Here is a 15,488-nt window from a genome sequence, read left to right on the forward strand (position 1 = left end):
GCCATAAATTTACAGAAGTTTAGGGTAGCTTGTAGAATTGAGGCTACCAAAGACGGGGGCATTGGGGAAAGGTATCAAAGCTGTAAAACAAGTTAAATATAGAGTTAAGAATCAGTAAAGTTTAGTGATGGAAGAAGATTAGATAGTCACTGTAATATTTTACAGCCTCACTACCTAGTCCAATAATTTGCAACTCAAGAAGAAAACACTCATTTAAGAACAGGTTCCCTCCCTTCGTTTATAAGCCAGCTCAGTCCTTTTTGTTAATGCCCTGAATTTATTATGTGTCAAATGATTTCCAAGGATAAAACATGTAGGTGTAGGAGACAATATTGCAGGCTTGAGATGAAGGATTTATATCAGCTTGGAACATAGGAGAAACTTGAAAAAAATGGAGTACTCAGTAAGCCTGGAAGGACTGGTGAATTTCTGGATGCCAAATGGAGTAGAAGACTAAAGAGCAATTGGCTAGGAACAGATCAGATAGGCGTGAGGCAGGGCTGATCATGTGTTAGTGAAGTATGGGTCTGTTCTCTGATCCATGGAAGGAGCCATATTGAAATGGGAACTGTCCTCATGCATCCATTAGATCATGGACTTCATCACATGTGGCTGGAGTGTCCCATCTACCCACCCGCCCATCACTGGTCAACAAGGCAAGGGCATGATGAGGGCAGAGCATGCCTAAACTGAAATTTCAAATAAGGAGGATTTGGATTCAGAAACAACATCCAGGGTCATCCTGTGTTTTGTGATGATGACTTGGAATCAGAAGGAGATGGTCTTGGGAAAAAGGGGGAAATGATAAATAAAAATAAGATCTTAAATAGTAAATGTGTGCATATGCATTTCTGTTACATATGGTAGTAATGAAATAAAAACTGAAAAGATATCAAGTACACATATTTTTCTCTGAGGCACTAGAGAGTTTCATCTCTTTCCCTGTAGCATATTAAGTGCCTAGAGTAAAAAAAGACTAATTATTTTCCAGGTAGAGTCTAATGGGTATGTGAAAGATTTATTTACTGCTCTGATCCTCTTGTTTTTCAACTTTGTCCTCTTCAAGATAGAGGCCATGTAATCTCTTTGCAATTAGTCTCAAATCTAGCCCAAATAGGAATATATTTTATATCTGAATTATAAGGTTAATCAGGTAGGAGAAAGGGCCATTTCTAAATGATGTACTTTGAAAACAGTCACAAAAGCAGGGGCTCCGTTTCTTGAATTAGTTGCCATCATCTCAAATAAGGCAAGAAAAAGCAGATATAGATCTTGGAATCAACAATGATCAATAATTGCAGAAAGGTCAACTGTCTCATCGCCCAATGAAGGGGAAACTAGAATCCTGGGTGTGAGCATATGGGTGAGGAATTATACTTCTTTTCAGAACACCAGCAAGTTTGTAAATGTATCACAGTCTTGTATAAACAAAGAACCAAATACTCTTTGATAAAGGAGATGAGATTCAAATAAATAATTTTACCGTCACAATACTGCCTTAATCTTATAACTTAATATTAAATATTGAATGATCTGACAGGAAGCAAAGGAGAAAAAAAAGTCAGAACACAAATAGTGTTTTTTTCCTAAATTAAATGAACCTCTAATAGTTCACATTTTGGATTTTTGTTATGGTGAAATCACAATAACATGATCAATTAGGAGGCTCACATGTGGTTATAAACTAGTTTATGTAAGCGATATTTTTTTAACAAGCATTCAAGTCTTCCTTTAATTTAATTCAGTACATCATCAGTCCCGTAATGTTACCCCCTAGGATTTAATTTCACATTTTGGGAGATGAATTAATTCTTTCAGGCCACTGGGTTGCAATTTAGCTGGCATATTACAGCTGGAGTATGCTATGTGAACCTCAGTGATCTAAATAACCTAACTTTCCATGAAAAATTTATTGACAGAATAAGCCCAACTGTAAAACCCATGTGTCAGAGGTAATTTTGGTTAAATGTAAAACTGACTGATTTTATTAGTTTGGTCCCTAGCAACCAATGACTCTTGGCCTCTCTATTCCAAGAAAAGGAGAGAGATTCCTTCCAGTTTGATTTTTTCCAGACTAGTGCTAGAGGGTTCACATGAGAGTCTCTTTAGATCCCCTTTGCACCAAGCTGGTAGGCTGTGGCAGCTAGCCTGTCTGGACAAGAATCTCTGAAATTAAAAGTGAATTTTGTAGTTAAAAATGAGAGGAGAATGTATGATGAAATGTATGAGAAATGATAAAGAATGATAAAGACCATTGTTGGACCTCAGCCCCATCAGAGCAGCGAAACTAATTTTTCCTTTTCAAAGAAATGCAGTTAGCAACCCTTTTCTCTTTTTGTTCCTCCCATTATTCCTGTTGTATCACTCCATTTTGGCACTATGTTTGTCTTCATATTGTCTTTTATAAATATATATGTCATATGTCACTTATATATAATTGTCTTATATGTCATTGTTTAGTGTTTTATTCTTTTTCTCTGAGATTTGGTCACAGTTCCAATGAAAAATGGTAGATTAAACAATTTTTAATAAAACACTAGATTGCATATTTTTAATTCTAAGGTAAATGATGCATTTTTTAAATGATAAATGAACTGGAATAGTTAGAAAAATGTCAGAGCTTGGCTGTTTCACCTATCTGTTGTGATTGTACAAAATATATATGAAATCAGCTATGACATACACTGCTCATGTGGTCCTGGTACACAAACAGCATTCAGTACTCTGTGTTGCAATATCTAAGGAATTCACTGAGGCTTCATTGAACGCAGTAGCCCTATATTCTACCCAGGCCCTTCTAACTTAGATTAGGTTTCCTGTTAGACAACAGGTGTCACCCTATTTTTCTAAGGGAAAAAATATTAAGAAGCTGGAGGGAAAGCCAATTACAGTAGTCCTAGTTAAGTATGAAGTGTAAATTCAAATTTAAACTAATCACACAAATCAATAACTGGAAGGAAATTAAGAATTAAGTGTCTACACCACAATGACCTTATTTCACCACCTTCCCCCTTCCAGTGCTCACAAGGAAAGCTGTGTGGCATTATGAAGTCAGACACTTGTTGGATTCGCTCCATGTGCCTTTGTATCTCTACACCTGGGTTAAGTTAAGTGTGCTGTTTCAGCCTGTACTCATTACTTCTTAACTTTTATTGGCTCATGTTCCCAATTCCATATTATTTTTAATGTCTTTTAATTAAATTTCCTTTCTATAATACTGGTGGAGAGTGAAAAATAATTATACAACCATTTCACCAAGTTACTGTACAATTGGCCATGAACTTACAACATTTCATTTCTAAACCAAGTTTTTGGTTTAATCAATATCATAATTTATACATGCTTATGCCATGTATGCTTTTTGAGGCACATGCATATTTTAATACCATTTAATCTCCATTTGTTTTATCTGATAAAGATGTTTTATCCTTAGAGGAAAGTTTAGGGAATTTGCTCAAGCTGCTAAGAGACTGTTGAGATTCCAATCCAATTGTTTTGAACTCAAGTCTAAGTCTCATTCTAGTCTTCGACAATGCTTAAAGCTAGAAATCAGAAGTCAGAAGGAGAGTGATAAAATCCATCCATTCTAATGTGTTTTCCTCATTCAAAGAAAGAGATGGTGATTTCTAGTCTATCGGGTCAACTTGTTCTCTGAACTATTGAAAATGAACTTGGGGTGATTGTCACATTGTATATTTCTTCATTCCTCAGAAAGTAGGATGCGCTTGTGTTCTATTCCAGCTTCATTAAACTAAAGGGCTGGGTAATTTAACTGCGCTGGTATTTCACAAAGCTCTATCAGTACACCCTGCCAAAAGCCATTAGGATTTCTCATGACAACTGGGTAAATACTCACCCTGTCTATCAAACACAACCTCAGCTTGTCCTATGCCATAACCCATAACATTTATAAACATGCTTATTAACACATACAGGAAATGAGACAATAAAAGCCACTGGCTTTTCAGCTCAGTTCTTTTTCGGAAAAATTCATTCAAGCAAAAGCTTGGCATCGGATGTGACTGCAAAAATAATAATAATAATAAGGTGATGACTTTGCAATTACAGGTAGCAGATGGTTACCTGCTGAAAATGATGCCAACCAAAATATCATCACTAAATTTGATTTTCCTGTGATAGAGTAGACTGAATTAAATATTCAGGATCAGTAAATTCATTTTAGAGACCCGGAGGGAACATTTCTGTCCTAGAAAGAGCAGTGGGTCTTCTGAGGGCAAATTGGAAGACCAAAATTTGATGTGATCTTGAGAAAAATCAATCGGCTTTTCTGGTTTTAAATTTCTAAACCAGACTAAGGTGTTCTGCCTTTTTCATAATGCATTCAAGAAAAAATACAATCTATCAGATTTATTAAAATCATATCCTGGTAAATCTGATAATGTTGTAAATTCTTGATAGTCCTTGTCAATATCAGCCTAGTGCTCAGGACAGTTAACTCAGTGAACAATGACATAATAATTTGAGTTTTGTTAAAGTTGCTGTGGTAGCAGTACTATTAGCTTTCAGGCATACACTAATTTCTGTCAATAAAACAACCTTTCTACTCAGGTAGAAATGCTGACACAATTTAAGTTACCCTGTATCTGTGTGATATTAGCAATCTGTCTTTTAACATTTCAAAAAGTTGTAAGAAAATCATTTTAACTGATCAATTAAAAATTTATTAAGGCACTGTGATTTACAAAGTTATTCATGATTGAGTTTCAGGCATACAATGTTTCAACATCAATATACTGGCGTTGACCATATAAAAATGGCATTTTGGTACTAGGGTGAGAATCACATAGTGGATACAATGTTGTAACTTATACTGTAAAAATATTAGTTGATCTCTGTATACCTGAGGAATATTAAGACTCAACAATTTGGAATTACTACAGTCATGTGTTGAAGTGTAATTAAATGGGAACATTAAAAATTCAGCAGCCATATTTAGCTATTAATTAAAGTTTTGCAAGCAATCTCTCACTCTGTACCACTAGTAAGAGTTCTTGAAGTATTCCAACTTCAAATATGGTAAAAAAAAAAAGTATCTCACAATATATTGAATATGCAGAAACTTTTGTTGATTTTTTTCTTTCCTATCACAGACTGGAGGTAACTGATTTCATTTTATTTATAACACAGAGGTGGCCAGTTGAAATGTAGCTGAAGTTGTCCATTTGAATGACAGTAATGCACATTCTAATTTTCATCTAAAAACTGCTTGTGAAAATAAACTCAAGTTTTTCACTGGCTTGAGCTTCTGACATAAGAAAATTCTCTTACCTTCCACTTAGAGATGAAAAGAAGGGCACGACATGGATTCCCAAGGGGCCTCCTTCCCCAGAAATCTCCACTGTTCTTGTCATATCACTGGGGCAGAAAAAAATCAGAGCTCAGATGAATCACCACACACAGATGCTGCCCATTAAAGAGAAACAATCTTAGATCGATCAACCACTGTCATGAAAATAGAGATAGAATCAAGGAACACGATTTGCTGACTTGTTCAGAAGATCCAGGAAATAAACTGTTTAAAAGACTATGTGATTTCTTTATTTTTTTCTCAGAGAAGAGAAACAAATGGAAACGACTACCTAGAAAAACAGTTTTCCACTTAACTTAATCTGCATAAATTAACATATTTAAGAGAGGTACGTAAAAATGAAATTTTCCCCCATTAAGACACACTTGAAAATTACTCTACAGATGATAAAATACATGGAATTAAGCCTATCTTTGTGGAAGTAGAAAGTTTTTCTTGCTTCCTCTTGCCTGCAAGGAAACTAAAAAAAAAATCATATTTATTAGAAAAGGAACACATTTACATTTTATAATAGTAATATTGCTGCCAGTGGTAAATGTGGGCATCATAAATCAAAACTTAAATATGACTTTGAATAAGAATGCATGCAATCAATCCAAATTTTCACTTCTAATTTTTTCCCTCTTCAAAGGTAAAAAAAAAAGAAGTTACAAAACATGGAGAAAATGTACTATAGCAAGAGACAGAACAGTGACCCATGTAACCTCTCTCAGATTAAGAAAAGGATGAGCTGAAATGTTAATGTATAGAATGTATGATTAGAATATACAAGACATTCGAAGCTTTTGAGTAAGAAAGAGTGGAACTAACAAGTTTTTATGAAGATGTAAGATAATAGCCATGAACAATTTCTAGCTCCTTTAATCCCAGAAAGAAAAAGAAAAATTGCCCAGGGAAATGATAAAGTCTAATTTTATGTCCTTGTTATGGAAATCGTAAGCATGTTCTCTATTGTTTCCTATTTACATGAAAATGACCTGAAACTAGGTGTCGAAATTAAGAACTATAGAGACTTCAAATGCTTTTTTCTGCTTCAAACTGAAGAAGGTGGAATTTTGGCTTCTTGCTGAAAAGTTGAGAACAGCATTTATGAAAGCAAAATGCTTGATGAATTCACTGTGTGAAGCTTTCTCTAACTTATCAGCATTTTAAAGTCAATATGTTAAATATATTCTTATCAGTGAATTGGGCTTATTTTTAGTGTGTTTTCATTCCAAATCTATTATCATTAAGAACTAGGGAAAAAAAAAATACAGGTTAGTTTCTAACATTTGTAGAATGTGATGGAATTTCAATTCTGATTATAAATTTCAAATGAGGTCTGCTCAGATATTGCTTATATATTTCAAACTTGTTCATCCAAGGAATTTATATCAAATGTCTGAAATAAAAGAAATAAAACAAAAATCTCAGAGTAATGTTATAATAGGAAAAGTGGATTCTTGTCTATAGTTTTGGTTATGGAATATGAGCACTTATATGCATATCTGAATATCAGGTAATTATATATTTGAAACTTCAAGTATAAAATATTTTGTGGGAAGAGGAAGCTGAATAGCTTGTAATGAATCAAAAAGTAATGCTTTTTTAAATTTTATTCTAATTTTTAGTTTTTTTAAACCCAAACACTGTGATTACAAGATTATTCATGCAACAGCATTTTTCCCCACAGATAAAGTTGTTCATTATTAGAACTTCCACTGTAACTTTACCTTGTCCTTTTTCTTTGCATCATTTTTCATATAATTAAAAATAAAAAAATTAAAATATGAAAAAAAGTTGTTCATTATTTACAGTCATACAATGTACAACAACCTTCACCAGTGTGCATTTTCTGCCACCAATGCCAGCAGTTTCCCCTCTCACCTTCCTTGATGCCCTCTTCCCTCCCCTGATCTGGAGCAGGCATTTTACTTCTCTCTTGTAGTGTACACAAGACCCACCCATTTCTGGGAGGGGTCTTGGGAACCGGATAGTAGGTGTAACCCTACCTGCAAGACCCGGCCCATTCCTGGGAGGTTCCTGGGAGGGGTCTTGGAAAGAATAGATAAACCTCTGAGCCAGGGGATTCGGCCCTTTTGCAGTTCCTTTCTTTGCCCGGCTGGGCTCCCTGGCTTTTGGACCTTGGCCCTTTGGCTCTTTGGGCCGCATGGAGCCCAAAGGGAAGATGGCTGAAAAGAGGATAAGATGCAGGGCAAGCCTAGAATGGCTAAATGCTTGAAAGGTTATGACATAGGCCACACACATGTGGTGGCTAGGGCCTGAATAAAGATGATTCTTCCTGAAGCCTGCCTGTGAGTGAGTGATTTTGCGTTTCACCTGGGCCTGGAACTCGCCGGCTGGATGGGGGATGAAGCCACGTGGCTGGGGCCTAAGCACAAAGGCCTCCATCCATCACCATCCAGCCCCATCCTTATTTACTTAACTCAACACTCACTTTCTCTCTCTCTCTCTCTCTCTCTCTCTCTCTCTCTCTCTCTCTCTCTCTCTCTCTCTCTCTCTCTCTCTCTCTCTCTCTCTCTCTCTCTCTCTCTCTCTCTCCTTTTTTGACACTGTGGTTTGCACTACTGTTAATACAGGAGTATCATGCATTTCCCTTTCATAGTAGACCCAGTTTCTACAAAGTATACTCTCTGCTTTTATATAATAAACTTTCATAGGCATTTAAGAAAGACTAAACACAAAGCATTCACATTCTTGGGTTGCAGGCCTACTTTGAAAACTTTTAAAAACAGACTAGACTATCGTTCAAACATTCAATATTTTTATTGCTATCTTTATGCTGTATTTTTTTTTATAGTTTTTTACTTTCAGCATAACAAAAATCTTTCCTTAAAAATGTATGGCATATCCATGTGCTGATAACACTCTTGTGATACCACAGAGTCATAGGAAATAGACGTGTTTAGTCTAGTAGAGACGTCAGGATTTTCAGCTTAAGAATTTTAGGCTGACTTTTTATGCTTCCTTACATTTTTTTCTATTTTATAAATATTTTTTTACCCACTCCAAATGCCTCTGTTATACGAAATAAATTCTGTGTATCATATTGATACCTGTACTCTTTTGCAATTAACTATTTTATATTTGCTTGATGAAATATATTTATACTTTATTTAAATAATGAGCAAAACACTACTTTTAAATGGTAAACTTCTGAGTGAAGAATGAGTACAGGGTTTAAGGTGCCGGTTTTGCACACTATTGACACCAGTTTAATCCCCATCCTATATATGGTCCCCAAGCAATGACAAAATTCCTGAGCACAGAGCAAAAATAAGTCCTGAACACAACAGGATGTGACCCCAAAAACAAAACAAAAAACGAAAACTTTTTGGAGATTATATTTTAAGGTGCAATTCTACATTTTAAGATTTTCTTTTTTAATACTCTTAAGTAAAAAGTGTAACTCTATCTTTTGTTTGTTTGTTTGCTTGTTTGTTGGAGCCACACCCAGTGATGCTCAGGGGTTACTCCTGGCTACGCACTCAGAAGTCGCTCCTGGCTTGGAGGACCATATGGGATGCCAGGGGCAGAGAACCTGGATCCATCCTTGGTCAGTGCGTGCAAGGCAAATGCCCTATTCCTTGCGCCACTGCTTCAGCCCCTGTGACACTATCTTTATACATGATAGTCACAAAGCTTTTGTGAATACTTGACAACTATTAAGCTACCCTCAAAATATTGTTACTTATGAAAATGCCTACAATACTCTTAAATATTTATTGCAACATGAAGCATGTATAAAGAATATGATATATATATAATATTAAACACTGCAAGACCTACAGACTAGTTCTAATCATCCTTTTTACAAAATATACAATAGCTTTTTCTAGATGGATAAAAAACCATTTGATAAAAACATCATAGACTCAGTCTATATATTTATTCTTTGATTTTAAAGGAGAAATGTAATTCCTTAGATATATATGTTTGATGCAACCTTTATGGTAGATAAAAAAATTAGCTTTGCACGGATATTTTTAGACATACTTCAGAGTTAGAGTTTATTAAAATTTAAATATAAGCTACTAATGCTGTCTAGGTGAACTTATACAAAAATGCTCTGGGGCTAAAAGCAGCAATTTATGTATCAAAATTGGACTAAGAAGAGAAAATTAAGGAAATGTAGACATTATAGTAGGGGAAAACAAAAGGGATTGGTAGCTGCATTTAAAAAAGATGACAAAAATTCTATTGTAGGATAAATTATGTAAAAATACAAATTATTGTATGATCAAAACAGCTAACTTTCTATGACTTTTGATATACTAAACATTCTACAAATTTTTAAGGTACTAAAACAAAAGCAGATAGCTACAAAGCATTAAATCTGTTTGGAGGGAGGGAAGCAAAATATAGGAGGTAACCTGGGGATATTGGTGGAGAGACATTGATATGGTCTCCAGCCAGGTCACCAAGTTTTTGGGTGTGATGTTAGAACACTGGATGCTCAAAAAACTGCTGCTGCCAATAAGATAAATCATGGTGTACAAATGAGAGATGGAAGGAAACACATTAGGTAAAATAGTGAATAGGAAGCAAATTAAATGATTTATGATTCAATTGACAAAGCTCACTCACCTAATCTCTGGAAGCTTTGTCTTATCTTAAAAAATTAGGGCAAATGTATGGAGGGAGGAAGAGAATCTCTGGGAAAAATTAGCTCATCACAAATAGTTACTCTGCAAAAGCTAGATGGACAGGACTTTGTTTAATTGTCTACTTTCAGACAAAGCAAAGGGATGGAATCTATGGGAATCAATTGAGGGAACAGAGGTGGAGGGAGGTCCTCATTGTTGGTGGGATTGGACCTGATTCATTGTATGTCTGAAACCCAGCTATGAAGGACTTTATAAATCACAATGGTTTCAATAAAATTAAATTAAAAAGAAAGACTATAAAAATCATAAAGATATGACAGAAGAGATGGCATATATTTTGCATCCCACCCTGCTTGTATCCCCAGCATCACAGGATCCTATGGGTTCTGCTGGGTGTTGTCAAAGAGGTACCAAAATACTGCCAGGTCACCAAGTTTTTGGTACCACAAATCTCAAGGAGCACCAAGTACAGCACCAATTATTACCGGGAGAGACCATTCCTAGGATGAAAGCGGGCAAGCATTTTAAGCACTAATAATGATTTCCCCCCCCCCCACACACACACACACAACCCAACCACCACCACCAAAATGATCCAATTTGGTAATTAGAATACACAACATAAACAATAAGAAAATTAAAAATCACATGATTATATCAAGAGATGCAGAGAAAGCATTTAACAAGGTCCATTACCATTCTTGATAAAAAATAAAAACTCTCAGTAATATGGGAATGAAAGGAACCTTCCTTAATATAGGTAAGGTCATCTTCTACAAGCCAATGGCAAATATTATCCTCAATGAAGAAAAATTAAAAGCCTTTCCTCTAAATTCTGGTACAAGACAAGGCTGTCCTCTCTCACCACTGCTATTCAACATAGTACTGGAAGTACTTGCTATAGCAATTAGGCAATAAAAAGATATCAAGGGAATCTAGATAGGAAAGGAAGAAGTCAAGCTCTCACTGTTTGCAGATGACATGATATTCTACTTAGAAAACCCTAAAGACTCTACCAAAAAGCTTCTAGACAATAAATTCATATAGCAATGTGGCAGGCTATAAAATTAACAAATTACATTTTTGTTAAAAATTAACAAATTAAAAATTTTTGTTAAAAATTAACAAAATTAAAAGATCAATGGCCTTTTTTATATACCAATAATGATAGGGAAGAAAAGACTATTAAGAAAACAACCCCATTCACATTAGTGTCACACAAACTCAAATATCTTGGAGTCAACTTGACCAAAGACGTAGAGGACCTATCCAAGAGGAAGCTGCACTCTTCAAACAAGTGGAAGCAGGAATAAACAGATGGGAATATATTAAGCTGAGAAGCTTTTGCACTTCAAAGGAAATAGTTCCCAGGATACAAGAGACACCCACTGAGTGGGAGAAACTATTCACCCAATACCCATCAGATAAGGGACTAATCTCCAAAATATACAAGGCACTGACAGAACGTTACAAGGGAAAAACATCTAATCCCATCAAAAAATGGGGTTAAGAAATGAACAGACACTTTGACAAAGAAGAAATAGAAATGGCCACTTCAACAAAGTAATAGTAGCTGAGGACGGAGTCATTGAGCTGGAAGATGAGATGCAGCACAACTCCATACAGCAGAAGAGATTGGAAAAGAACCTTAAAGCAAATGATCTGACAATGGAAAAAATCCTCAAAGAATGTAAACAGTTGAAAATAGATGTCTTTGACAAACACAACATAAAAATCATTGGAGTCCTAGAGACCCAGGAAAAAAATCCTCAGGAAGATACAACACTCAAGGACAGAGGTCTTCAAACTTTTTAAAGTGGGGGCCGGATTACGGTCCCTTAGAGAGCTGGAGGGCCGGACTATATGAGCTACTAATTCCTACTCACACTGCACATATCTTATATAAATAAAATGAAAACCATTTATAAATAAACAAATCATGCACCAGTATTTCAATGGGAATTGTGGGCCTGCTTTTGGCTAAAGAGATGGTCAAAGTACGGTTCCATATTTGTCACTGCCAGCCGTAACAAGTGATACAAGTGGGCATCAGTTAATCTTGATCTGGTTGGAGATTTCAGATGTTTCATTCTTGAAAAAGTCTGTTCACAGGCATAAGTGCTACCAAAGATGGTTACCATTTTGAGTGCATGGTTCCTGATATTTGGATATACACTGAATGTATATGCTGGCAGGTATCTTGGCAACCAAACAGCGCTCACTGCTGGCGGGCCGGATCAGACTCCTCTGCGGGCCGTAGTTTGAAGACCCCTGCTCAAGGACATAATTGCTGAGAAACTCCTAGAGCTAAAGACTGTATGCAGTCTAATCCTGCATGACCGAAGAATAATAGCCAAAAGAGACATGAAGAAAAGCACCCCAAGACACATCCTAGTCACAATGACGAATCCCACAGATAGGGATAGAATACTGAAAGCAGCAAGATCAAAAAGGGAAATTACATTCAAAGGAGAATCTTAAAGATTTACAGCAGACTTGTCGCAAGAAACCCTCAAGGCCAGAAGGCACTGGGGGGATATAGTGAAAAAACTAAGTGAATTGAACGCTTTGCCTAGAATACTGCACCGAGCCAGATTCACTTTCAAGTTTGAAGGAAGTCTGCATAGCTTCATGGATAAACAGCAGCTCAGAAACTTTACAGACAAAAAAACCAGCCTTAAAAAGATAAACTGAATAATATGTACCTAAAATACTACTGTGAAAGATATGTAAGCCAATATGATCAAAATAAAAATTAAAAAAATAATAATTTATAAAATAAAAACTACCAGTTAAACAATTTGTATAATTTTACTTACATAATAGTAGATGTATTGTATATTGTCACAATAAACGTATCACTTTGTATTGTTATTAAAAAAATAGAAGCCTGGGTGGGGGGATAAACTGAAAGATCTTGTCTTTAAGACAAGACAGGCCTAAAGACACATCAAACTTCCACAAAAAGATGGCTCTATATCCCATGGCAATTATTTCTCTCAACATCAATGGGCCAAATGCACCAGTTAAGAGACACAGAGTAGCAAAATGGATCAAAAAGCTGAATCCAACAATTTGCTGCCTACAAGGAATACTTCTGAATAGTCAGAAAAAACACAGACTCAAAATCAAAGTTGCAAGCATACATTAGGAATGAAGAAGGGGTCAACATAAATAGTTTAATGGCACAGCTTATAAAATTAGAAAATGATCAACAAAATGAAACCAAAATAAGTAGGCAGAAGGAAATAACAAAGCTTAGAGCAGAAATTAATAAAGTAGAAACCCAAAGAACAATAGAAAGATTAACAAGAGTAAAGTTGGTTCTTTGAAAAAATAAACAAGACTGATAAACCACTAGCAAAACTCACAAAGAAAGGGAGAGAGAGAAATTTAATAAACTGGATTAGAAATTAAAAGAGAGAGATTACTACAGATAATACAGCAATCCAAAGAGTAATCAGAGACTACTTTTAGAATTCTATACCACAATACATGAGATCCTGAAGGAAATGGGGGAAAAAAAGAAAAGTAAAATAAAAGACATTATTGTAGTAATGCCCAGAGACAATAGAGATGAGGCCTGGAAGAACCGGCTCATGATATGAAGCTCACCACAAAGCATGGTGAATGCAGTTAGGAAAATGACTACATGACTACCATGACAATGCTGATGAGTGAGAGAAGTAGAATGCCTGTCTCAAAAAAACAGGCAGAGGGTGGGGGAAGAGGAAGAAGAGGGACATTAGTGGTGGGAATTCGCACTGGTGAAGGGGAGTGTTCTTTCTATGACCAAGGCTCAACTACAAACATGTTTGTAATCATGGTGCTTAAATATAGATATTAAAATATTTATATATTTCCATGAAAAAAAAGAAATATACATAAAAAATATCCTGGTAGTGTCTGAGTAAATAATTGAAATGAAGATTCAAAGTATCTGTCTTCTCATTTGAATATGAGATAAATTTTAATGGAAATAGTAGTTTTAATTAAATTAGAGATTATAAATTATAAGAATTATATATACAGTATCTAATATGTAAGGATTCAAGAATACTAGCCACTAATACACTTATCATAACATCTGAATTATAAACAATGTATGGGATAAAAGGGAATAATTATCAAAATTTCTATTTTTCTTTTTTTTTTTTTTTGGTTTATGGGCCACACCCAGTGGAGCTCAGGGGTTCCTCCTGGCTCTATGCTCAGAATTCACTCCTGGCAGGCACGGGGGACCATATGGGACGCCGGGATTCAAACCACCGACCTTCTGCCTGCGAGGCAAACGCCCTGCCTCCCTGCTATCTCCCCAGCCCCAAAATTTCTATTTTTCAACTGAGTTTTTTGAAGAAGTGTTTCATTGCAGTATTGAGGATCATTATTCTTTTTTGATTGGACTGCTGATAGAGAAAGGACAGAATATGAGTTGACTCTTTAGGGATTTGAGTTCAGGTCTATTAGTGTAATAGTGTGAAAGATAGTTTACAGAGAAACCCAGCTAAAAAAAGTTTGCAGATGATTCTGAAATTTGCTTGATATAATGTCTTGTTGGTTTACTTATATCAAGTCAATATCTAACAAAGAGTATTTCTGTATAAGAATGAAATTAGTTTATTTCACTTTTATTCACCGAATATTAAAACTCCAATGGGAAGGGAAAAAGTCCAGTTATTGATGTAGTAATAGTTGAAAAGGCTAGATAAAATGGACAATAGAAAAATTAAGCAAAAAGGACCAGTGATAGCACAGTAGGGAGGGCATTTGCCTCATGCACGGCTGACCTGGGTTTGATCCCCTGCATCCCATATGGTCTCCTAAGCCTGCCAGGAGCAATTTCTGAGCACAGAGCCAGGAGTAAACACTGAGCACCACAAGGTATGGCCAAAAAAATAAAAGCAAAAAAGAAAATTCAAGCAATAAAATTATATTACTAGTATGTTCTCAATGAAGTTATATTGTTTGGGTGATAGTATTCTCTAATCTCATTTTTTAGGTTACATCCAGAAGTGCTTAGGGATTACTCCTGGCTCTGTGCTCAGGGATAATTTCTGCTGAGGCTCAGGGGACCATATTTAATGCTGGGGATCAAATCTGCATCAGCTGAGTGCAAGGCAAACACCCCTTATCCACTGTATTATGTCTCTGGTCCCAAGAGATAGTGGTAATTTTTTATAATTGTTTCTAAACAATGTAAAATTACACAATGCAAATTTACAAATGAAATACATCAACTCCATTTTACACATAAGCAAACATTTTCAAAGTTAAGAAAGTTTATAGACCAGAAAGACTAACTGATCAAACTAACAGATGAGGTACAGAGGAGGTGGATATAAAGGCAGTGAGGACAGTTGGGACCAATAAAATTTTTTCTCCAGGAGGTTTGTACATGAGTTAAAACTGAAAAGGGCCAATGTATTTTCAATGGAAAAGTTTTATGATGGACAAAAAGAGACTGTGTATGAAGATAGTAAAGCGAAATGACTTGTGGGCTCACTCAGAGAATTTCTTATTCAAAGAGGGTGTGGACAGGAGGAGAAAGGGAA

At 35.6% G+C, this 15,488-nt stretch overlaps 1 protein-coding gene across 1 annotated transcript in view; it reads right to left on the reverse strand.

Annotated features, from left to right (window-relative positions):
* Window positions 1-15,488, reverse strand: part of PARD3B (par-3 family cell polarity regulator beta) — a 1,279,582-nt gene that overhangs the window by 596,801 nt on the left and 667,293 nt on the right. Inside the window, exon 6 of the mRNA XM_049772907.1 lies at window positions 5,290-5,376. Coding sequence (XP_049628864.1) covers window positions 5,290-5,376 — 87 coding nt within the window. The remainder of the gene's footprint in view (window positions 1-5,289; window positions 5,377-15,488) is intronic.

This window comes from Suncus etruscus, chromosome 5 (genome assembly GCF_024139225.1).
Source record: "Suncus etruscus isolate mSunEtr1 chromosome 5, mSunEtr1.pri.cur, whole genome shotgun sequence".
Lineage (NCBI taxonomy): Eukaryota > Metazoa > Chordata > Mammalia > Eulipotyphla > Soricidae > Suncus > Suncus etruscus.